General features: G+C 37.5%; 1 protein-coding gene across 1 annotated transcript in view; it reads right to left on the bottom strand.

The window, feature by feature from the left end:
* Positions 1 to 4,036: 4,036 nt before the first annotated feature.
* The window catches only part of TTC29 (tetratricopeptide repeat domain 29), a gene marked incomplete at both ends in the record, with an annotated part of 109,981 nt that continues 87,550 nt past the window's right edge, over positions 4,037 to 26,467 (bottom strand). The window contains one exon of the mRNA XM_082759540.1: positions 4,037 to 4,122. Coding sequence (XP_082615666.1) covers positions 4,037 to 4,122 — 86 coding nt within the window. The remainder of the gene's footprint in view (positions 4,123 to 26,467) is intronic.

The raw sequence follows: 26,467 nt of genomic DNA, 5'->3' as shown, positions 1-26,467 counted from the left end.
AATTCCCTCAAATCACCCCAATTCTTGTCCTGTCTTGTGTGTGAACCTACTTTATGTACTTACTATGCAATGTTCTTGCATGGCTACACATAAAACCTTATGCCTTCTCCTCGACTCGTACAGACACACTGCATTAAGCCTGTTAAGTATTTGTTACAAAGGCCCAATTAAAAGCTAGAAGACAGGATCGCAGGACAGTTCATAACTATGCATTTTGTAAACACTATCTTCTACCCATTGAGCAAAATATGCCACTGAACAGAGGATCTCAGCATTTAAATCACTGGTAGTGTGTGATATTTATTTCTGAATATGCAGCTTGATGTGCCTTCAAAGCATCTGACTGTCAGAGAGTGCTTAGCACCCCTTTCTCTGAAATTCAGGTCCCCCAAAGGTGTCCCAAAGGGAGGGAAAGCTGGAAAGCAGATTACTTAAACACTTCCTCTTGCTTAATTATGTGCCATTAGCATACTGAGGATCAAATATAGTATCAGATTGCTCTGATTAGAAGTATCTGTGATTTTAGTTCTTTTTGCTTTTATCTCTGCGTTTTGACATGAGTGCTGTATGCAATTTTGTTGAGTTTCTTGTTTTGCAGATCTCATTCTTTATGTTCTGGCTTGGCTCTGCTGTTTTCTGGCCTCTAAAGACTTACCTACTCTTCCATAATTATATGTAAGAGCCCTTTTTCATGGCTGAGACTTCTTTATTTCAGCATCTCCAGTGACTACTCTGCCTGGTGGCTCACAAACTGTTTATTATCTGAGGCCTCTATGCAACTTTTTTTTTTTTTTTTCCTGAGAAACTGTCTTCCAAGAGCTTAGCCAAAGGTATCTTTGGGTACAGAAACTGAAGCCAGTGAAGCAGAGAAAATCCAACAGTGCATCTGCTACAAAAAAAGAGGATGCCAGGGAGATTTTTTTTCTCCTTATCTGACTTTAGCTTTACGTCCTCTAACACATCTTAGGCATGAGTGCACCCTCTCAGGCTAAGGAGATGTAGGGGAAACATCTGGAAGACGATGTTCTTTAAAAAAAAGATACAGAGTCCCTTACAGAAGTATCAATTTTCTTGTGAATGAGGTTTTCTAGGGAGAATAGCATTCTTTGCAGCAGCTCAAGTCTTCTAAGATTGATACAAAGTGCTCCTACTTCTCTCTTCCAAAATAAATAAATAAATAAATAAATAAATCCTTACTACCTTCATATAACCAGATCCCCTCTCTCTCTTCCCCCCCTCCCAGGTACAGGCAGATCAGAAATCATGCAGTATTTTAGAGCAGACCAACGAATCACTTATCTTTGAATTGCTTTTCTGAGAAAACTCTGTTATTGTGAAGATGCCCTCAGAATGGGCGGTTGGTGCAGTCGCCACTAGTTGTGGAGGCCTTGAGAGCTGCCCAGACAGATGAGCGTTGCTGGGAAGCTGAACAGGAGGCATGGACTCCCTCCCTTCTTTCTACTCCAGCCCAAAGACTACTTTGCCTCCTTGTCCAATTTTTGTGGAGGCATCCTTTGGGCTTTCTCCCATGCTGCCTATAAATATCCATCAAGCTACCTGATTACCTCCATGCTCTCTTTTGCAAAGGGCTCATATTATTTTGATAATATCCAAGCAACTGCTTACTCGGCTGCTGATCATCTCATTTTCTCCTACTGCTATTCGTTTCACAGTATTATGACTGCAGAATATCCAGCTCAAAGGAAGTCCAGCTACCAGCCAGGTCATGCAGTACCACTCTAATACCAACAGTCAATAATGGCAACAGCTGGAAGTTAAGGTCCAGGTCTGTGGAGGGTACTTGCATTCACACACGGCAACATGGGTATAACATTATGTGAAATACTTCCCACGCAGTGTCCCGTTGACACTTTGAAGGAAGTTTTTTCTATCAGCTTTCTTTGTTGATTTTACCAACAGGGTGAGATCAGGCCTAGTTCTCTTCATCAGGAATTGGGAACAATACTTCTGTTGGTCAGACCAACACTGAGTGTTGGGTTTCTCCCTCTTCATTTTTGGATTTATGGACTTGTTCTTCCAGATAACTTGGGACAACTTGAAAGGCCACTACTTCTCCCCTCTTTACAGATGTGTATAGAACTCCAGCTTTCAGACCAGTCATCTGGTTCTTTTGATGAGAAATAGATTCACATGAAAAAAAGATTACACTGAAAAATGGAAATGGTTTTTCTGCTTTATTAGCAGTCAGCATAAGACTTGTGAGCTGCTTTGGAAAGTTATAGAACTACAGAGATTTTTAAGAACATATGAGTAGAAGCTAGAATTTAAAAATAAATGCCCTGGCTAGTCTGGGCCTGATCCTCAAGTGACACAACCCATGCAGCTTCGCTGAAGCCATGGGTATGTCAGCTATGCCAAATTGTCTCAAAACAGGTCTTTAAAAAAAATATTTGACTTCAGTAATTTTAAATTCACTTTGAATTATGCCATACTCATCGCCTCATAACGTAAAAGATGTCACCCTGCCACTCCAGTCTTTGACTGAGTGACGAGGCTGGGATGAGAACCGATGAAGGATGCTGTCCTTCAGAGGCCCCATGCAGCTGCAGGAAGGAATGGGTTTCTAGGCCTGGCAGACGGAGAACAGAGATGGGCGATCTGGCTTCTTCTGGACCTTTGCCCCCAACACAAAGCAAAGGGAGAAAAGGAAGCAGTTACTTCCCTGTTGCTGCTGAAGGTTAGGCTGTTAAGGGAAAGGTTTCCCTCACAGCCCAGTCCATCACATAGGCATTGGTGGAAGTTGGGGCAGACACCATTTCTGTTACAGCTGCTGCCAGTTTGAAGTGCCTTCCTAGGATGTGGTAAATCATGCAAGGTCACCAGTTCAGAAATAAGGAAGGAATTTTTCCCATGGAACAAGTCTAAGAGTGGCTGATTTTTTTTTTTTTTTTTTAAACTGTGTAGTTGTTCTCACAATGAGGGAAATCTATTTCGAAGTTAACATAGATTTGTTATATCACGATTTCCCTAGCAAGTAAACAAAGTGAATAGGGGACTCCAGATGATTTCAGCTATCTGAATTTACTACTGTCCTAGGAAACCCCTTGATTGTGCCATAATCCCCTTCACGGGAGAGAGCAAGGGCTCTTTCAAATCAAAGCTGGATGAATTCCAAGCATTAGGTAGAAGACTGGGTAATGGTAATTTGATAATCCAACACTAGAGTGTACTCTGATTAACATCTGGTGCTTTGATAGGAGACCAGGTCTCCCCACTAAGACACAAACCTGCAGCTTTCCTCTTAAAATCCATGCTGGAATCAGCGCGTTCTGATCAAATCATGTTCCAACCTCATCACAAAGCTCACAAGGTGTGAAAGGTAAATTAGAATAAGACACACCTGCTTGGAGTTTGAAGAGTCTTCATGCAAAGCCTTCTTCCAGCAGAAGGAATATTTCACAGGCACAAATCTTGAAAACTGCCCCTCTTCCAACAGTGGAGCCCTAGTTTGATTCTGGTGTGCAAAAATATTTATCAGGCATAAAACTAGAAACTGTAACTTGGCTTCTTTGGGTTCTGCTTAGATTTTACCTGATAATATGAGCTAGCTGAGCAGATTATATAATATGAAAGAATAAAAACACTAGCCTTTCGCGGAGACTTTGTTTGAGCTGAGCAGTGTTTTGTGGTGAACTCCACAGCCTGTGCTAGCATAGAGGCAGGTCAGCGCACTCAGCAACATGAACAACCATCTCCTTCACACGCACCTTCAGCAATCCCAAACTCAGCGTGCACGAAGGAGCAAGGTGGGTCATGTGGAAGCATCTTAGGCAGACAGCAGCGGGTTAGCAGTTTTGGAAAGGTTTACTTGCTTGACTAGAAATCTCTCTGGTGAACTGCTTGCCGTGGCTCTATTTAATTCTTAATCTTTGCTTCTCTGTTTAATTCCTAGCTGCTTTGGAGACCTGTTGTAACACAGCAGTTAAAAAAATATTCGCATGTACTGTTGGGCCTCCCCAAAGAGCACTAGCTTGACACGTAGGCCATGACAGCTGGGCTTGGACTACTAAGAAATCTAATCCAGGGTTTCCATCATTTCAGTTGTTGCTTTTCTTTCATTACAGTTTGACTCAGCCCCTAATGGATTCAGCTTTATAAAATCAGAAAAAAGGAAAAGAAAGCAATTTATTCATGTTTCACTAGAGCTCACAGAAGACATGAAATCTCTCTAAAAATGCAAATTATTTTGTGCCACACAAGTGAGACTGGGCAGCTAAAGCTCTTAGAGGAAGGCTCTTTCCCAGGGCTAATGTTTTTATACCCTGTGATTGAATAAATCAATCCCTTTATTATCACATCTCTTTTTTTCTTGAGAAGAATGTAACCGAAGGTACCAAAGCACCCTTTTTAATTCTAACAAAATTGATTATGCGCGTTAATTTTGTTTTTAATCCCAGACATATCAAAATAAACACCATAAACATGTGTAGCAGAAATCAATCTCTCTTAAGCATCAAGTTGGTAAAAACAAGGATTTAGTAAGAATCCAAGATGTAAAAGACTAATGTACAAACTAAGCCCTTATTTATGTAATGTGCCTTTATACAAGCTCAATATAAACCTGAAAGAAACTATTTCAGGAGAGCAGAAATGGTTTACTTGCACTGCATCAAAAATGACCCCATAAGACCTCCTTTACTGAGATAGCCCAGATATTTAATGTGAACATATGTTTTTAAAGGATTTCTTGTCTTATGTCCAGTCATTCTTGTTAATTCATGGGACAGCATACTGCAGATGTGCTCTTTTTTATGTTACATAAAGCAAAAATTGCATTTAACAAGTGTAAGGTTGGTCATAAAAAATAAATAAAAATAGACTCTTAAAAGCTGGGAAATCACAAAGTGAGGCTATCAGTCATTCTTATTGAGAAGGGTGAGGACAATGTGAAATAAAACTTGCACGTCTATGAACAGACATTCCTAAAATGCCAGCACTTGGCTGTTATTTCATGTTCTCTATAGGTTGCTTTCATCAGTCCAATATTTCTTCCATTAGGGGAAGCTGCAATGTACTTTTTCACGAGGTGCCCTTTTTAGGCACTGACTTCAAATTCATTAGGTTAAAATTTTTAATTTAATTACTATCTGCAAGTTTGTGTACTTGAAAGAATAGGAAATAAAGTCCATGTTAGTTTTGGTGTGTTATACTTCTGGTTAAGACCTCTAACTATTTATTTGTTTTAACAGAAGTATTCTTCATTAATGTAATTGCAAATAAAACCTTTTTCAACTATTAGTTTTCTAATGATAATACAAATCTACATATCCATCTGTGCACCTTACTGGTACATACACCAATTGTACCAATATTGTTGGTATTTACTCTTTATGGTACTCCTCCTTCTTGAGAGCAAAGAAAATAAGCAATATGTCTTCAAAAAATGAATGCTCTCTTCTATTTTTGACTGACACAGAAGATGCCTATCCTGCATGCAACTTTTGTAGCCAAGTTTTATTCTCCACCAAGCCTCTTCTTAAATTGGCGTAAGATGACATAGTCAAAAACTTACTAGAAGGGATTTCTAATTAGAAGCTACTCTTGGAGACTTGGCACAGTAGAAATTCAACCCAAGACATGGAACCGAAATGGCTTTTAAGGCAGTGAGGTTAGTTTTTGTTTTTGTTTTTATTAAGCACACAGAGGACAAACAGAAAAGCTGTTCCTTTGGACCTCTCATCACCATTTGACACTATCTAAAATTGCAGTCTCACCTCAGCAAGATAAACGAAGCCCACAATAACGCATAAGTCATCAGTAAGGTTTTAACAGTTGGAATCTTTCCCAAAATTTGTCACTTCTAGAGAGGCACAATCCCAGCACCAGGCCTGTTATTTGCAAGATTCCACAAGGATTAATTCTGCTCTTCATGTAATAATTGTCTTTTATAACACATGGGTATGGCCACAAATGGGAAGGATCAGATTAGGCAGTAAAAACGCCAGTAATATGTGAGTGACTTGCACAGAACAAGAGACTTTGAAGCACAACTGAAGGTCTTGTAATGTTACATGACACAGACCAGAACAGCTACACCCAGTGAGACACATCTGCACATCAGCTACATACTACTGAATTTTGGTCACTCTTTCTTACTATTCATTACTCTAGACACCCACATGAAACTCAGAAAGGGGAAGCATTCTGCAGTCTTCTAGGACATTCTCAGTTTAGACATCGCTAAGTAAATTCATTTATTTTAAAAGGATATACTTCATAAACACATCCTTTTACATATTTACATTCACTGTTGTTGAATCGTACATCTATTATTGTTTGCAATGGCAGAAAGAACTCATTATTAATTATTATATGGAAAGGGAGGTTTAGTATGAAATTGGTTTTCCTATTTTATAGGGAAAACATGTTACAGAGCAATATTTACAACTCAGTTCCCTGGGAGTTTTTAAGTAATGATGCAACAAAACAGAGTATTTTATTATAACTTATTCTGAAGTTTAATTCCACACACAAAGAAAAGATTTACAAATGAATAAAGACTACAGCTATTGGAATTTCAGAAATAGTTTTAGCAGAGAAGTCTGAATTATGAGATGTGGGACATTTACTTTACTAAGAGTTCAGTATCTGTTTATGGACAGCTACATTTCCTAAGACAATGCTAATTATTTTATAAATAACACTTCTCCAAAGTAAATATCTATTCAACGAAATCAAAGGTAAACAAACAACTTAGTGTGTGCTGTATCACTGCCAAATTAGTGGTTCAGGTCTGGACTGAATCCTGACTTCGTAAAACATGGCAAGTCTCTTCCTTAATCAGTGGGTAGATTGGTTCTAAATAGTTTTGATTTTTAATAATCTGAGCTGAATTCTTCCATTAATGGCAACTGAAACACAATGATCCCAATTAAGTATTTTCTGTACAGTCAGATATTCTCTATAAAGCTTTAGGTCAAGGTTCTTACCTTGCACTTAAGCCAGCAAGGGAATTAAAAATGTTAAAAGTATATTTGTATTCCATCTCTTTCCGGCTGAACTAAGATTAGAATTGAACTTTATTTCTAAATATGTTATTTAAAAGAGGGGGAAGGTGGAGGAGGTGGGGGTGAAAAGCATACTAACAAGATCCTCAATGATCTTAAACCAGACCACCGAAGAATTAAGCTAGTAGAACCTCCCCTTTGATTTCTTCAGAGTGTTGCTTTAGTTCATAGTGAGAATAACATGAGAAATCTTTTGCAAAATCATAGTTACTTTTATTTACTATCTGTACCATCCAGGGATGTTAGAAGCAAGAAGCCCATTCCCCGTAAAAGAGACAGTGTCATATATGAAGACCTTACTTCAGTAGGTTGATGAGGACAAAAAAGTGGACCAATGGGTTCATACCTTCCTTCATTCATTCCTACTCCTTCAAAAGTGCAGAAAATTACTGTGCTGTATCCAAATTATTTGGCTCCTATACTTAAGGCTTAGTTTTGTTAAAGTTAAAGTACCTAAAATTTCTTATTTTTTAATCAACTGCTTTCTTAAAATATGTAAACATTCTTTTTCTTTTTAATTTCTCACACTGATCTCTAAGCAGAATCCTAGGGATCTTGCAGCAGAAAGATCTAGATTAAAAATCCTTTTATTGTGTATGTGTTACAACCCAAAAAAATGGAGAGGAAAAGACAAATCTCTGCTGTAAATACAGGAGAGCTCAGCATCTAAAATAAAAGGGATCTATGAAGAGAATAAGAAGTTTCTCTCTCAGAACTGAATCAGGCATCAAGGAATGTCTAAGAACTTTCTTTCTCCCTAGTTTGTATATTTAAATCTATGTCCTTTGAATTTTTAGGATCACAGTCCAATTGCAGCACTCTCATTATATAATCTCATTCATCGAACTACTAAGTTCTACATAAGACATAAAGTGTTAGATAAACTGTTGTTAGAATTTCTTCAGAACTTCACTAGTTTTAATTCCCAAATCTAGCAATGTGCCATCTCATAAATGTTTACTTATGCATCAACATTATCCTTTAATTTTAGAAGTTCTGCTAACTCGGTGTTTATTCATTGGGGTATGCGTGCAATTGTGCACAATCTCACATATACACAATCATTTCTACTAACTGTGGGAAATGGTGGGAACATGCAGTATTTAATTGTATGCATGTCTTATAGCATCAAACTTTAAAGGATACCTGTCTTGATGGTTTACTTTTTATTTTTAAATATTGCATTATGACGCTACTTAATTAACTTGAGAGCAAAGATGCCCTACAGCTGCAGGCAAGGCCTTAATCAATACAAAATGGTTATATAATAACAATCCAAGGTTATATTTTTACCTACCTACTTTCATGCATTATTCTTTTAAACATAGGTCTCAACCATATAGTCACCAGAAAATCCATCAAACTAAGGATGCTGTAGTAAAAGTTTAAAGCTAAGTTGGTGAAAAAGGAAGGGTATTTCTAGTCACGTTCTTTAAAATCTTGTAAACATTTAAAGAAGTTGTGAAAACACACATCACTACATTTGTGAGAAAAAGTAATTTGGTAAAAAGACAACATGCCAGCTTTAAACAGAACTTTGAAAAGCTCCCTCAACATACTGCAGAGCATACATATCTGAAAATTTCCAGATGTGCCTATTTCTGGACTTCTTTACAAACAGAAAAACAACCAACACTAAACAACCAACCAAAAAATTAGTAAAGGATCACAAGTTGAATTAATTTCTTTCAAGATCTCCCCTGGTCCTTTCTGCGTAAGCAGGCAAAATGCTTTGAAGATACAAGTCCTTCCTTTTTCAAGCACTAATGTCTTCTATTGTTTCAGTACATTTATGCATTCCACATTCCTTCTCTCCACCCCTCTCTCTCAAGTACCCAAAGACTTCCAGGACAGCTTCTCTGAACAATTTCTTCTGTTTGTTTCCTCCAAGAGATTAAAAATTTTCCTCCAAAAACTAATCAATAACTAATGCAGTGGTACTTGCCTAAGTAGGCACACAGCATAAAACGTCTCTAAGAGCAAACTGCTTCTTCCTCTCCTAATGTGATTAGGATGTTACTTCTGAATCCAAAGAATGACATTTTACTATCAGGTTAAACTTAACATCTGATTATTTAACTTCTGTGAACTGGGAGTGAAGACTCAAGTCCCCGTGAGGAAAGAAACACAGAGGAAAGATAAAAGAAAACCCTGAAGACAACAAATATGTGAACAGAAGGACGAAGGAAGAAAGAGTGGAAACAAACAAAAAGATGTATTCGTCATTACTTTTTTTTTTTTTTCCCCTTTCAAATAATAAATAAGATAATACAGTGAAAAAAAACATGCGTTGCTAAAAGTTTAGTTAGCGCTTCAGGATGTATGCCAACACCTATTAGAAGCTTTCCCTGGGCTTTGCAACACGTGAGAAGCCCCAGAAGTCCCCAACATATAGTTTTTCATTAAAAGCAGAATTGGGACCTCTGTAGCCTGCCATGCCTGTCAGAAATCCCCTTGAATAGCACAGAAGAACAGAGCTGTTTTGCGGTCACTCTGTGTCCTGCCCCTTTGCCACCAATGCAGAAAGCTGCTTGCAGGTATGATCTAACAACATCAACTGGACACTGTCACTGTGCCCACCAACAGCCAAAAACTACATATTTTTAACCTGAACTTTAATATTAACATTCACATTGCCATGATACCAGGGACAATTTTCTAAAATATAAAAGCTGAAAGATTTCAAGTTATTGGCATAAAAATATGACTTGGTCCATTGCTGCTTCTTACAATAGTAAGCAGATTTCAGGCACCACTTCTCCACAGACTGCATTTTTCCCATTTTTGTTTGTGTCCTTACAACGCAATAGTGGAAATAAGCATAGTTGCATAGTGTTTTCCCCAGAGGAAAAAAAAAGTTGAAAGAATACTCAAGAAATGAAATGTGACAGCAGGAAGGCTAAATGTATTCTTGGGATGGCATTCACTAAGGAAGACCGCCAGCAGAGATGTACATCAGCACCTTTGTTTTCTAGATAAGCATGAGAGGAAGAGCCCCAAATACACATCAGTAGATGAGAGTTAGAACAAACTGAGAAGTGAGTCAGGAGAGAAAATGGTATATGCTCAAGAATTTTAAAGGATACAAACATAGGTGCTGCTTCCCTGGGCCTCAATGTCAGAATAATAGGAAGTGCCAAAAATGTCATTAATGAAAAATAATATACATTCCATGGGAGGAGAGACTAGAACTACAATCTGACCTCCACATTAGGTGACTTAGTTACAACTATAATAAAGAATATAAGGACAGATAGGGGAATTAAAATGTTATAATAAGGGAAACAAATCAAGCTGGCTTTTGTAGAGGTCTCGTGAGATTATAGCTCTTTTGAGGAATGAGTAAGAATCTGGATGGATGAATACTACCTGGCTGATTAGATTCCCCAAGTGCATCAGATATCTTTTCTGGATTAATAACTGTATAAAGGTATGAAATAAAGATAAGGATAGATGGACTGATTTGCACTATGAAGACAGATCAGTAGTGAATACAACAGGAATCTATAGTAGAATTTGTACTGTTAAATGTTAAAAAAATGAATAAAAATGTTAGTGAACAGCTAAGTGATAGAAATTACTGTTGATACAAAATTACACAGGGTAATGAAAATCAAAACTTTAAAGAACTTCAGAAAGATTTCATGACTGGACAATAAAGCATCACATAAAATTTAGTGCTGATAAATGCAAATTCATGCATGTGTGGAAAACAGTCTGTTATGCACAGGGAGAGTGCAAGCTTTGGTTGATAGAAAGATGACTGATGGTGGGATATAAAGAGATGCACATGTTTTTGTAAGTACCATCAAGACGGGGAGTGGGAAATAGTAATTCACTCTTTCTCTTGGAAAGAAAGTTGAGGGGCAACTTTTTTTTTTTTTTTTTTTTTTAATCAAATCATGTAGGAGTTGAGCCATGACATTCATTGCAATGAGATGTCTGCTCAAGTTACCCAACAGTTTGAAATAGACTGGACAAATTCATGGACAATACAAGAAAGTCTGTTTAACAGTGGGATTGGCATTCAAGCTCTGTGTCAGAAAGTCCCTAACTTGCAGGTTGATGAAAATGTGAAGAGAATACCAGACGGAAGTATCACTGTCAACTTGTCCCATCTTTTCCTCACCTAATAGCCACCAGTAGACAGATACTAGGCTAGATGGACCTTTGATCTGCCCTACTACCACTTTTTTTTTTCCCCCCTGGTATGCTACTGTTAGAAAAGCATGATCATTTGTGGAAACTACAGAAGGGTTAAAATTAAAAAACCTAAATAGGAATGCTTCCAATTCACTATTAAATCAGACAATTTACCTCTACTGTACACGATCCCAGGGTCTTCCTTACTCTCAAAATATGTTATTTTTGGCCATTAAAACTCATTCTATTAAACGTTACGTTTTCTGAGCAATAATGTCTGTTTGGCTTTCACTCAAAACCTACAAATAAATGATGGCATGTTAGTGCTGGTCTTTCCGAGATACCAAATGGCTATTTTTACTTGCAAAAATAACACTAATTATACGTGTTGTGTAAAGGCATTGACCCTTTTTGTACAGTTTTTAATCAACAATAGAGCATTGTCACACAAACACTGGACATTAAACTGATATCTCAACACCTTACTCAGGAGCTAGAGGGACAGCTACTTCAGAGAATACTCCTTGCTATATGTACTGAAATTGGGAACACGCTCTACTAGTTACTAAAAATCCCAATCGAAGCAATGGTATTCAAAGATAGAAACACCTTTTCTTAGAGCAAGTGGAGTTTACAGGCTAGTCTTCAGCTTGCAGATCATCTGCAGCAGCCCTGTGGGAGGACAGTTTTTATAAATAAAATATTTGTGAACAGCAGTAGTCACAGCATTATTACAAAGTCCAAAAAAAGATATCAAAGGGCACTGTTGCATGTGTTGAGCAACAAGTCTTTTTTTTTTTTTTTTTTTCCCTGAACAGTTGTATACTTCTAAAACGTGCCCAGAAAAAAAGAATTTTTAAGGTAGTTTAAAATACAATGCAGGACACCTTTTAAAAAAAACAAGTGACACTACTTTTGTGTGTATGTGTAATTAGTATTACCTACCAAATTAATTATGGTTCTTACAGTTCTTGCATATTTTGCATTTGACTGAGGGTGCATTCTCAAATCATTGCCCAGGCCCTAATTCCTTTTCCCTCTATGATAGTGAAAGGCTAGGGGAAAGTCTAAGAAATACTTTTTTTTTTTTGTTGTTTTTTTTTTTTTTTTTTTTTTTAAAGAGATAGGAAAAATATCTCCTCTCAAATTTGGCAAACTCCTTTGCTGCCCATGCCTCACCACACACACTAGCTCTGGCTTAAGCTCCCTCATTCTTGGCAGAGTGACCTGAAGCAATTGTAGTAGCACCATGGAGACTGGTGATGGGTAGAAAGAAGTCCACAGGAAAATGAATTAAGCACTAGACTGTATCAGCTTGTAACCAAGTGTCTGTCAACTTTCCAGCCAGTGACTGTGCGCCTATCTTCATGCTTTTGACCACTATGTATCTATTGTCCTACTTGTGAAGAACTTGGGGCCAGTAAAGAAGCACTGGTCTACGAGGCCATGCAAAATGGTCCACTGGAAAGTGTTTTTAATTGAAAAGTTGAAGACTGCATAGTAATTTGCAATACGTTTTGAGGCCTGACAATGCTAACATTGTACAACTGATGTGGTAACCACTGCACTAAGTCCTCACTGCAGAAGTGGGAGAGAATTAAGTAGGTACAGGTTTCATGTTTTCTCTGGTCAAGAAAAACATCAAGGATTTCATGATTTGGGTTACAATATGGCAATGAAAAAAAACTTCTTCCTGTGGTATTCTTTCCAGTATCAAACAGTTAATAGAAATTTGTGTTTGAATGGCAGTACTAAATAGTTCTTGGATAATATGCCTATAATACATTTATCATTTACATTGGGGGAAGAAAGTGATACACTAGAAACCTGCATAAATGTATGAAAACAAATTCATCAAGATACATCATTCAGCATGAAAGATATGCCAGCATTGAGTCTGCTAGGTAAGAAAAGGCAAGTAAAACAATTTGATATGCAATCTTAGTTCTCTGTACACAGAGCATTACACTAAGTTGATTAATGTGAAAAGCATGGATGAACCAAGAGCACACTTTGGGATTAAATATTACTACCAGACCTGCACTTCCTTCATTAAAACCCTGCAGGATTTTTAGTCCTTTAAAGTATTGTTACTGTATCACAGTCCAGACCTTCAGAGATGCTGATACTGGGACAAACACCTTCATTGATCTTGCCATTTCCTCCCACACAACATCATTAGCTTAAATCAAATACAATAGCATATTTTTGAGCCTTTATTTTGTATGATCACCAAACAGAAGTCTTATGAGTGGTAGTAATTTATGACAATCTCTGAGATTTTTCATGTAACACACCATGCAAACAAAAATCATTGTAAGCCAATAGATTTGCATGCAGATTTGGACCAGATTTTTCAAAGAAAAACCTCTGGATCTCATGAAGCTATCAGTACCAGTATTTCAAAAACTTCTGTGAAGTTTTTTCTGCTGTACTAATGTACTGGTGTTCAGATTGGTTCCCAACAGTTATTGTCCACAACTGAGCACAACGGCATTGTTCACAGCAAGACTGGACATTAATCTCTCACAATGATGTGATTTTTATATGATTTAAAGGAAGTACCTACCTCAAGCTCCCCCCAAAAGAATTCCCACCTATTTTTGTGAATAAGGTGTACACTGACAAGGCTACCTTTGTGGCTTCAATAGATACATTTTTATCAAACATAGTTCCTGCTATGTCCCTCCTCTAGCAGTAAGTATCTTTAAACAAATGTATTCAAGAAAGCTTCCAAAATGCAGATTTTGTTCCCTGCATATATTTCAGTGTTGAAACAGAAACTACACAGAACATTCCTGGATTATATTATCTGAGCTGGGGGTCGCAGCCGCCTTGTATTCCTTTGGGTACGATGTGGGAGTTGGAGAAGACTTTAGCTGAGCATCGTCCCTAAACATTTTATTTTTAAAAAACAGACTTGTGTCTGTTGTTCCCTTTTCACTTACTCTATCTGTGCTGTAGTGTAGTATACATAATTTAACTAACCAGGGAATCTCTCTGGGCTCAAAACCACCTGCTGGCTTATATTAGCTAATTAATGGTGATTTATCCAAGTTACTAATTTGAGTGGAGCTGATTGCCTTTAGGAATTTTGTGAACGTTGTAAGAATTCTGATTATAATTATGCTTATTTGATGGGCAGTCTACTTAAAATACTTTTAAAAAAAATATTTGCCTGCCAGCTGATTTTTAACTATGCCAAATAAATGACTTCATGTTGTTTTCTACTTGAAAGCATGTATTCTGGTAGTTTGTTTACTCTGCTACTCAATTTTATCTTTGTATGGCTCCCTATAATTTTCTCTCATATTAGGGTTTATTTGCCTAGCTTTGAAACAATGACTGCTTGAAAAATAGTACTGATCTTGAACCTGCAGAGCTTAATCATTTTCACAAAAACTAATATAGCAGATTCATTTTAGCCAAACTTCTCTGTCATGCTGGCCTGATTCCCAGGGCCTGAAAGTGTGAATTTAATGGTGGTACAATGTCTGAGGTAAGAATATAATAGAAACCTCTCAGCAGTATATCTATTGGATCAGTGTAATTTCTTTTTTCTCTACTGGTCTCAATGTCTCTTAAGGCAATCTACTCTGCAGACAGCAAAGGAGGCTAGCCTTCTCTTTTACTGTGATCCCAGTGCTACTTATACTAAACAAAGAATCAACTCCCTAGATAAGGTACACAGTAGACATCTGTTAAACACATACTCCCAGAGGAAAGTTGACTCTATTAACAAATTTATTCTTTTGCTATGAATTTAAGAGGATACTACTACGAGGTCTATCCCGAAGACCAGAAAATGAAGTTATTACAATTTGGCGATACATTTTTGCTTTCTTATGTAGGGGATGAAGTTTTTTTTTCTTAACCATTTTCAGGTACTAAAAATGAGAATTAGTGTACTACATTCTCTAGGAAGTACGGAGAAGCTGGTGAGAGACATGCTGACTTCCAGTACACATTTGTAGGTGAAAATTTAACAGAACAAAAGTAATTCACCCAACTGAAGCAGTTGTTAGCAACACAAACCATGCATGAGGAATTCTACTGATTTGCACTCTTGCTGCACCTACTACCACACAAGCACTCAATGATGTGCAAATTCCTTCCACAGAAACTTCTGTGGTAAAGGAAACTTAGAATATGTCCCAGTGTAAGCATGCTCTCACAGATCCTTTACACAAACCTTTCTGCAAGAGCACTGCTTACTACTGATGAGATGGAGGAATCTGTATACAAGCTTCCTCAAATAAAGCCACAGTTAATTTCATTTGTAAAATTATACAAGTTACAATTTATAGGAAGTGTCTTTACCACCTTCAGACATGTAATGTCACATCTTTGACCAAAATCCAAGAATCATAAGATAATAAAAAATAGTCCTGGAATAACGCTTTTGATCAGAATCAACTGCACCTGACCATTTTTGACAGATACCTTTTTTTAACATACACTTCAAAAATCACCAAAATACACAAATTTCATTGTCTCCTTAGGCTTCTTAACAATAAAGTGTATATTTCCATTGAGAGTAAGGGTAATCAACATTTCAAGTTGCTTTAAATATTTAGGTATGGGTTTCATTGCCTAATTATAAATAGCCAATATTAAAGAGATCTGACCTTAGGTTTCAGTAAGCTCTTTTCTTTTCCTGAATAATGTACATTAATAATGAACAGTACTTTTCAGTGATTAAAGAAGCAAGAAAAAATATATCTGAAAGAAAATGATAGTTTCCAACATTTATAAAGCAAATCAGTAGCAAAGAGGGAAATAAATGCCTATCTGATACTGCACAACCTTCAGTGCCCCAGCCTCTCCAGATACTACTCACTATGTGATTTTCTGAGTCTTTCCTGTGCTGTAAAGTATTGTGTGGTATGAAAATCAAACTTCACCATTTTCATCCAAGTTAGGCTGCCACTTATCGTTATTTTTTTCCCCTCTCTGAATAGTGCTGAATGAAATAAACCAGAGAAATTTAGAGCAATTTTATCCACTGCTCATTCATTAAAAAATTATCTCATTGTTAAGGAAAAAGGGAAATAAAGGGCAAAGGTGTTACAGTTCACTTCTGCAGTTGCTTTTGCTCATCTACATCACAGTAAAAGCTACAGAGCTTTTGTCGACTTTTACAGCAAGATAACTAAGCTACTGTTAGTTTTTTCACTATAAAAAACACACCTTTTTTGGCAGGGAAGACAAAGCCAGCTCTCCCTCCAGTTCCTCTACAATCTTTGATCTCTTAATTCCCCTTTCTCCTTCCCCTTGATGTTCTGGTCTCTCTGATCTCTGTTCATCACTACCATATATGTCCGTATAATCTCCCACTCACAACAGCTTTAGGACAACCAGAACCTCATTCTTCATTTCTGGCAGACGTGCATTTCTTTGGAAATAAAAAATTAGGCAATCTTGTGGTCTTGTTTTAGAGCAGTTCATCAATGATGTTCTGCAGAACTTTTGATTATGATTGTGCAAATTCAATGAGCACATCAGTGAATCAGGACTGCGAACACCTGATCTACAAGATTTCGCAATCATGAAAAATATGTAAAATAAAATACAAAGCATTCTTTGTCACATTATGTCATATTTTTAGCATTGTATCATTTATCCCACTCAATCGCTGGTAGTGAACATTTGAGTTTTACTTAAGTTGATAACATAATGCTCAGTGACTTTTTTGATATGTTACCTACTGTGTGTTTAATAACACAGCCTAATTTTTCAGCAGTTAATTGACAAAGAGCATAAGCAGCTAAACCTAGAAAAGCATGAGATATATGAAGTACCTATATTTTGGATGCCATCACCAAGTACTAAAGCAAGAAATGAAGGTATGAGTTGTATACAGTAACCTTAAAGTTTGATGATCTTCACATTCTGAAAACCAATTTATTACAACATATTTGACATTGTGATATATGGAAAATGAATGCTTACTGATACTCCCAATTATTTTATTCTCTCAATTTCTACCCCCTAAAATTGAATATGCTGATTTATCAGGTTAAATATTATTCAGCTGAAGAGCCATCATAGAATGAGATGAAATTGTCTTCATATCTCTAACTCCTTCACAAAAACAAATAGATCTCGAATTCAAATCTCTCTCTGAGTATAGGATAAGCCAAACCGGCCATCTGTAGAGTGTATCTTATTTAGGCTCTATTCACATTTAAAGCACCTAGAACAGTCCAGCATTTTGAACACAGACCATAATTCAGAAATTAACTAGGCAGCTTTGGATGTATTAATCATTTTTCAAAAAGATTTTCTTGTGTGAAAACACACTAACTCATAGCTACTGTCTTGTGCAATGTACTTATTAAAAACAGCACATCCCTGTAGCCCAGAGGGCTGACAGCTTCCTCCAAAGCTGTACCGCTGCTCTAAGCTAACCTCCAGGGGCTACTCGAGAGTGATGCAGCCTTCATCCTCTCCTACAGAGTATGAACATATCATACCCACAACACTCTCAACCTCAGCTATCCTGAGAAATGTTATTCCTAAGGTGGCTACTGAACTTCAGTTCTAGTAGAGAGGCACTTTGGCTAAGCAGAGAAGGAAAAAAAAAAACACACACACCAAAAACAACAACAACAACAACAACAACAAAAAAACCACCACCACTACATCACCAATCACTTTCAAGAAATTTCAAACAATTTTATGAAAGAATAAGAGCATGGATTCAGTGCAGCTGAGGGCTTTTTTCCTCCTGTTCAGACACAGGTAACATTTGTTTCCATTACATCACTCATCCGTGACTTTTTAATCTCACGCAATGAAAATATAACAAAGAAATAAAACTGCCAAACTCTCAGCCTTACGACTGAGATGTGGAAGGCTTGCAGACAGCACTGAAGAACAAAAAGCACTGAGCAAATTCAGTTCAAAAAGACTGATCATATCCTGAGGTACAGCTCGGGCTTTTTTGTTGTTGCCTGTTAAAAGTGGCATAAAGTCTTTAGAGATTTTTTTCTCCACAGATGAGATTTCTCTAGTTTACTAGATACACTGTTTTACTTTGCATGAACACCCTCTTTGACATTAAGTTCAGCCTTCGGGCTAGCGCCACTTATCTCTGTTTACAAAAGGCCCCCATATTTGATTGTCACGTTTATTAAGTCAAACTCTGAACCAACTTCTGTCTTTCTATAGCTCTTTTCCCCTTCTGTTCTTCCCCCAGAATGTAAGCACTCATGTAGTTTAAATGCTTGTAGGAAACTGAAACTATAAATACATTTTAACCACAAAGTAGTGCAACTCAATACATAATTTCAAACACTAGTCTCATTTTCTACATTGAAGTATTCAAATATTTAAAATAATATTTTAAAACACAACACTAACATATTTTATATTTGCTTAGTTCACATTCAAGAGCCTAAATTTCTTGGGTTACAAAACCCTTAACAGTGGATAGAGGGAGAAAACACTGCCGATCGGATAGGATTTCTGTCGAATTCATCTTACTTGTTAGTTACCCGTGCCTAAAGTTGAAAACCATATTGTATTGAGATAAGAACACCTTTAACCTAAAAAAATAATTGCTAATGAAAAACATATTGTAACAGAATACTTAGAGGCAAGAGAAACAACCTTGTGGCTGCATAAGGACTGTTGAATGAAAAAATCTCTCTCTTTATTAACATCAGCCAGCGGATGTAAGCCTTTCAGACTCAGTATGTGTATACCAGAGTATTTTACCTTGGAACAGCTCTAAAACTGTGATTACACAGTGCATTATTTGGAAAACCATAACAAGGGGAGACTGATTTGCAGGAAGAGCAGGGAAGTTTCATCAAATGGACTAAGAACAAGAAAGTAGGAAATAATATCCACCTCAAAATCTTACTTTCAAGCTACTGTTGATACTTACACTACTACTTGTAAGCTACTCCTGATGCCTTTTAACTAGGATCTGTGTGCCACTCTCCAGAATGATTTGCACTGCAGCATTGCAACCCCCCTGACATATGTTTCTGCTACGCGGAGATGCCATATCCAGGTGCCATAACTCATACATGATAGTTAATAGCTCCAGTGTTCCTCACAATACTAGGGCAGGGCACAAAAATGTCTTAGAAAGCATTCAGTAATTGCACCTCTCTTTCTTATAAGATGGATTTTTTTCAGCAATTGCAGAAAAAGAAGCATGTTCACCAATGCATGCATGCACACTTACAAGCGAGTACCTACAGCTCCAATTCTGTTTAGAATCAAACCATTCATTTGAAAAGTTCTGAGGACTATACTGAATCACTGCTAGATACTTTAGCTCCCACCATTTCTGGCCAAAGCTGCCCATATAACCCTTCAGATTCTAAGCAGAAAAGATGCTGAAGACACTGCCTGTGTTCTGCAGCTCCCTTAAGACAGGCTTTTCATTTGGGGGGCAATGCAGCCAAGGGAATAGCAAAAGAGGAAGCTGCCTACTTAGAATATACATGTTCTCTTGAGGATTTCTTTGAAAATGTACCTGAGGAGGAAAACGAAAATAAAAACTTGTGCTGTGTAGTCAGTATGTTCATAAAAATGCCATGAATAGCAACAGAATAGCAGGTCATATGAGTGACTTAGGCCCCAAAGAGATGCTGCTCTGGAAGAAAACACAGGCAGAAACTCAGAACTCATTTACAACTTGCAGTCCTGGCAGTCCAGAGCCTGATAAAGGCAAGAGAAAAAAAAAAAAAAAAAAAAAAAGGGCCAGGCAGGAAAGTGAGCAAACAACATATGGTAGTGCCTGTGCAGTTCAAGCAGGACAAGGCGGGTTTGCCATTCTGTCCAGACACGGGAAAGGAGGCATGGGCAGTGGAAGGAGGGAAGAGCATAGGCTGCAGCTCTCAACTCTAATCCCAGAAGGCAAAAGTAGATTTCACCCTTCAGTTCTTCATAGCTTTCCTTCACATTAAACCTGAATATGAAATTGATTCCGGGCTTCTCAACAATAGGCAAAACTGAATATTGTTACCCGAACAATCCACAGAAAGACAAAATTCAATATTTCAGTAGCCTCAGAATGGTTTCTGCAAAGGAGAAGAGGAGGGATAAGAAGAGAAGAAAGAACTGCAGAACTTCCGGGGAGGAAAGGATAAGGGGATGAATGGTGGTAGGTGAGGACTATCTGTTCAGTTATCTCATAGTAATACTTGTTCTCCTTAAGCCAAGAAATATTTCGGAAAGCTATTTTATAAAAAACATCAACATCTTAAAGCTGACTTCACTGATAGGCAAACTGAGGCACAAGAAAGTTGAATGATTTGCCCAACCTCTTTTAGTAGATGAATGCTTATTGCCAAATAAAATGCTAATCAGAAACATCCTTCCAGTAACTGCATTTTTCTACTTCTATTTCAACCTACCACGGACAAAGAGAAGAGATCAATATCTATTTTCTCCTCCTCTTCAAACTCCACATATCTGAAAACTGCTATTGGGTCTTCCCTTGGTCTCTTGTGTAGACACAGCTCAAATCTGCCATTTATATTTTCTCTTGGTCATAATGTTTAGTTTGTTCAATCTTTCTGAATTCTTTCTCCAGTTTGTCTGCGTACTTCATAGAGCATGATATCCAGAACTGCTACAACAATAAATGGAAACCTTACCAGCACTGAGTAGAGTAGAAGGGTTACATCAGGAGTCAGCAGCTTTTAATATCCTAATATGATGTCTGCAGTTTTTAAAACAACAGTGTTGATTCTGGTTAAGTTTATGATTTAGTGCCAGATTTTTGTTTGTTTTTCCCATCACCCTCTCCTCACCCTTCCCACCCCCCCCCCAACAAAACTGGGGTTTATTCCCATTTTATAGCTATGCACTTGATTATTCTTGTTTATACACACACACTAATGCTAAGAACATTACCGCACGTTTCTCAATTTGTCAAGATCCTTTTGAACTGCAATCCATGAACCTGAATACTTATGTTCCTTTCCTGATTTTTGTTATCTGCAAATTTAATAAGCATACTCTCTATTTCGGTCTCCAGATAAGGAATGAAAATACTGGATAGCACGGGCTCAGATCCCTGTAGAAGCACATGCTAAACAGGCTTCCATTTTAATAACAAACTAAGCTTTTTGTAGTCTTTTTTTTTTTTTTTTTTTGTTTATTTTGTTTTAAATCACCCTCTTGATAGTAGATTCCTATAGTCCACACTTTCTTACTTGCTTATGAGCATAGTGTATTATGTCAACATTTTCAGAAAGACTATGGGATCTCTCTCTCTCTCTTTCCCTATTTAAACTTCTTTATTGAGAAGCCCTGTTAATTGTTTTGGCTTGACACAATTTTTGACAAATCCATTTTGTCTGTCACAGGTTTCTTTGTATTCTCCTAGCTATCTATAGAATATTTGATTGCATGTTCCAGTATTTTTCCAAGGCAAATTTTTAAGCTGATCTGTCTAAAATGCCTTGGCTCCTCCTCTTTCCAAAAACACACATCAGGTTTGTCTTTTTTCACTGTTCTGCAACCTGACTTAACCCCCACAAGTTTACAAAAATGGCAAATGGCCTTAAGATTTTCCCAGCCAGCTATTTAAGGATGGAGTTTCTCAGGCTCATCTGATTTGAAGATTCAACTCCTCTAGGTACACTCCAGCCTACTTTCTCATGTTCTAGCCCTAGATCTTGCTCTTTTGTGGCTGCTATAAACTCCAGTTGCCACATGATCCCAGCTGACCCTTTCAGTGGAGATTAAAGCAAAAAAAGCATTAAAGCACGTTGGCCTTCTCTAGGTCATCTATTAAGAGTTTCTCCCCTCTGTTGTATAGCAGACTAATACTCTTCTTGATCTTCCTGTAGCTTATAACGTTGTAATAGTTTGTTATCCTTGATGTCCCTTTCTGGCTGTATCTCTGCCACAGTTACTCTAATTTTATACTTTATCAGAACATGAATCTTTTCTCCTCTGCTGCATGTTCTACTTTCTCCATCATGCTTCATTCTATATGATTAAAAAAAAAAAAGCTGATATTTCAGTACATGAAAGGAGGCATTCTTTTTGTCTGCACCAACATATGCACTTCTGCCTGAAAAATGTCACACTGTTATGAATTTTTCAGTATTAGCAGGAATAGAGGTGCTATATAAACAATGCTTTAACCATTTATTGATTGGTGGTTCAACATTATCTGACTCTGCTAAAATCACAAGTAGATGACTAGAAACTCTTCTGAATGTCATTGATTTAAATTAGATGTTGCACCACTGCTGATTTTGTAGACTTGAGTTTAGGGGAAAAAAATGGTGCTGTGAAACAAATCCACTGGAAAGAGAGTAATATCAAAATTAAACATATCCCAGCACTGGACTTTTGGCATGTTTCTTACCAGAGCTATCGAGAGGTGGGTATAACAGGAGCAGTTCCCTCAGGGCCTGGCAACAGTGAGGGCACCATCTGGGTTCTGTGGTCTCAGAAAGTGCAAGAAGAAGGGGAGGGAAGACTCGGGAAGGGGGAGGAGAGGGAAATGTTATAAAGGGAGATGACTGCCACAGCAAGTGAGAATAAGACAGAGGGAGAGGACAAATATTTTGCTACCTTCAGGGCCTGAAAGAGCTCCTGGTATCTCTGTCCTTCAAACGTGAAATTTATTGCTTAAATCCCAGAAATTATTTTTTCCTTCTCCAAAATACGTATGAAAGAATACAGTAAGCAGGAATGAGGAGAAAAACAACTACAAACCTTAGCCTTTTAAAGCTTATTTAAATGTTTCAAATAAACTACTTCCAGAATAGAGTCCATCCACTTCTAATCCTTATGACAGTGAAACTATTCATATGGGCAGGGGTTACTTACATAAGTAGAAATTGCAATTGTGTTTCATAATATGCTTATGTCAAAACAAACTGGTTCAATTTTTCTGCATGTTTCAAGAATGTAATATGAAAGGATGAAGAAAAGGCTTCAAAAGTGATATTATTTCTGTTTATCTCGAGCTAGAAGGAAAACAAATTAATAATTTGCAAAGCAACCAGAATGCAACCTTGAAATGCCTCTGGTCATCAATTGTTGCAAGAAAGGAAAAACAAAATGCAAAAGAAAACCAAGAATTACATTTTACAATCAAGAAAAAAAACAGCTTCTATACAGAAGAAATGTTTGTTTATACTCTGCATAGATGCTGTACAAGCAAAAACCTCAATATATTAATATAAATTGTCTGAAAAAATTTGACCCGATTTCATAAGACCAGCAAAAACAAAACAAAGGGAAGCATGACGTTTATGTGCTTTTTTCCTCTAGCACAACCATGCAAGCTGAGCTGTGAAACTGTGATGGAAATATTAGAGCTGTTGTGCCTGAAAAAACGCAGTGATCATTTCATTCTTCCTGTCTTTTAATGCTCCAGGGTTTTGGAGACGAATAGGAGCAATAAGTTCACTTTGCAGAATTAATGCTGTAATTCTTTATCATAAGAGCAGAGCATTACCTCAATCTGATTTTTCTACAAAATGGTTCAAAGTCTATTTTTAATGATGGCCCTAATTTGTTAACACCTTTTAAATTATTAATCCCCTTTATATTCAAGTAGTTATTGCATGTCATAACAATGTATCTATGCAGGGAAATTTAATAGTATTTTCTACATGTCAAGAAAAGGCTTGTTCTGCAAAATGCTATTAAAACTGATAATGAGCTAAATATTTGCCATAGCAAACACTGAAATTACTATATCAATCAACTTTGGGTTCTCTTATTCAATAAACAAAATTTAACCTATTAACTTTGCCTAATTTTAGGCAGCAAAATGCTTGTTTTCAGGCATATCTTGCCCTTGACTTCATATCTTTATCATCTGATAACTACATTTTCCTGGCCAATTAAGCTATTGCTTTGAATCAGATGTAGTAATATACGCCTTCTATTCCGTCTTGAATGCAGCTGGGTTACCAGATCCCGAATGCGATTTTCACTGAGCAAATTCTGACATTTTAAAGCATGCATATATCACAGTAAAATGATAAGTTATGTTCCTGAAGACTCCTTCCACATTAAAGAAAAAAAAATAATAAAAAAATCCACGGGTTTTATAAGAAAGTCAAAGGGTAAAATAAAACCTTCTGTTGCACATCTCTGCACATCGAATTTCAGTACCTCCACAGCTTTGTCTATGTGGCAGGACGTTTGTGTTAGTATTTTAAGAAAATAACTCCCAAACTATACAAACTACACGCTAGCATCACCGCTGACAGGCACGTGAAGGAGAGCATCCTCGTTCGGGAGTATCTAAAGCATAAATCTGATTGCTGACTGAATACCTAAGGTCCGATTCAGTGGAAAAAAAGAGGCTGGTTTCATCTCTGAAGAGCACACAGGCTGAACTGGTTTATTGCACGAGACGAGCCTTGCCTTAGCAGCGTCTGCTGTTGTGTGATGCTCTGGCTCATGCCTAAGTGGCTATATTCACCACTCCTCGCTTTTGTCACAGCAAATCGGTGTGAGCAAGAGGGAGCAAAGCGCACCCTCTAGAGGCCAAACGCGACTCCTGGCACGACTGCGAGGCACTGACTCCCCTCGGCCCCCCACCCCGTGTACCGCTTGGCTCTAGGTCACCCCTTGCGCACAAAATGAACGGCGATAGTCGTGAGACAGGTATTAAAAATAACACTTTTACACTGGTTTCTGGATATAAGACGTTAGAGAGTGTTCTTTTGCAAGTGCATCCTGCACAGAGTTGCTGTCCAGATTAGCATAGAAATGCAAACATAACATGAACAAAATTTTCTTACCCTTGCTTGCAGTAAGGGCCACATCTTGCTTGTGCCAGTGTCCATTGTAAAGCTTATAATAATTAAAAAAAAATAAAAAAAAATCCCTATATCTTAAACTCATATTGTAGAGAAAACAAAGTGCAGTCAAAAGCCGTGCTCTCCCAGTTTCGAGGGGAAATGATGTATAATACAATAACCTGTAGTTCTTCTAACCCTTAACATCATAGAATCACAATTAAAACTTCATTGATGGAAGGAAACTTTTTCCCTCTTTTCCCAGGAAGCTGTGGAGCACAGTCCTTCAGTCTTCTAAGTAACGATTGCTTCAGAAGCACTTACACCCTTGTGTTACCCACAGCAACATATTCTCAGGCACACAGGAAACCTCAGTGTAGTCCAAGTCAAACACAACACCTGCCTTAATATTCAGACTATGAAGTTCTGTATATACTGAAATTACAAAGTCAGGGAAAAACATTTTCTGCTTAACTAAATGTAAATGTTTATGTTGGACATTAGCAGGTCCCACACATGCATCCTCAGAGACAAATATTTGAAAATGGTTATGGCTAGAGAGGCCCTGAAGACTCAGTGTCTACGAGAGACCACAAAGCTCAAGTTCACAGAAATCAGTAATGGACTGATTTGAAATGTCTCATTTCGAGGCAACATTCATAGACAATTGTCTTCTTTTCGTTAGGAACAACACTCCGCAAAATACACACATACACAGTGACATCTCACAGAAAAAACCAAAACACAGTGCCTCTCTGCAGTGCTTGGAGAACACATAAGGAGAGGAGCTGCATCCTTTTTCTCAAGAGAGGGTCCATCCATCAGTCTGGAGCACTCGTAGTAGAGTGAGATGGCTGAGATCGGTAGAAGCAAATTTAAGAGGCATCTTTCTCACGTGGAGTGAAAGATGTGTGGAAGACCAACTAACCGCCTGGCTGCAGCTGCTTCCACAGGATCCTCTTTCTGTTCAACTATGACAGAGCCTTCTTCCCAAAGCACAGTCTCCTACAGAGGCCTGCTTGCTGGATGCAGTTTGAGTGGGTTTTATTGATGATTTGATCTATTTGAAAATTAATGCTTTTTGTACTCTATTGTCTTAGCTATAGCTTCGGCAGAGGACAAATACAGCCTCAGAGATTTTTCATGAAAGAACTGTATGCAAACAATAGCCTTGCCAGCTTCTAACTGGGGGAGAATTGCATCCTCCGTAGGATGCAATATTTTACTAAGGGAGGCAGCAATGGTTAAAACTTAGGATAGAAAGGAGAGGTGACTTTTAGAAAAGAATTTGACTTGAGAACCTGGAGCTAGGGAACCACTGTAGATGAGACTATTAGAAGGCAGCTTCAAGGCCATAAAACAAACAAACAATCAAAAAAACACAAAACACCTTAAGTTGCAATAGCCGGAAAAATATGGATTGATGAGAAGGAAATAAAAGTATTTGATAAGGGCTAAAACACCATCTATTTGGCTTGTAAATATATTTTGTTTTCTCTTTATAAAATGGGCAAAACAGGACTCAGAACAGCTTTATGAGAATTGAGAATT

The sequence above is a fragment of the Aythya marila genome, assembly GCF_965140915.1.
Source record: "Aythya marila genome assembly, chromosome: 4".
Classification (NCBI taxonomy): domain Eukaryota; kingdom Metazoa; phylum Chordata; class Aves; order Anseriformes; family Anatidae; genus Aythya; species Aythya marila.
The sequence above is the reverse complement of the archived record's forward strand: the minus strand, read 5'-3'. Positions and strand labels throughout refer to the sequence as shown.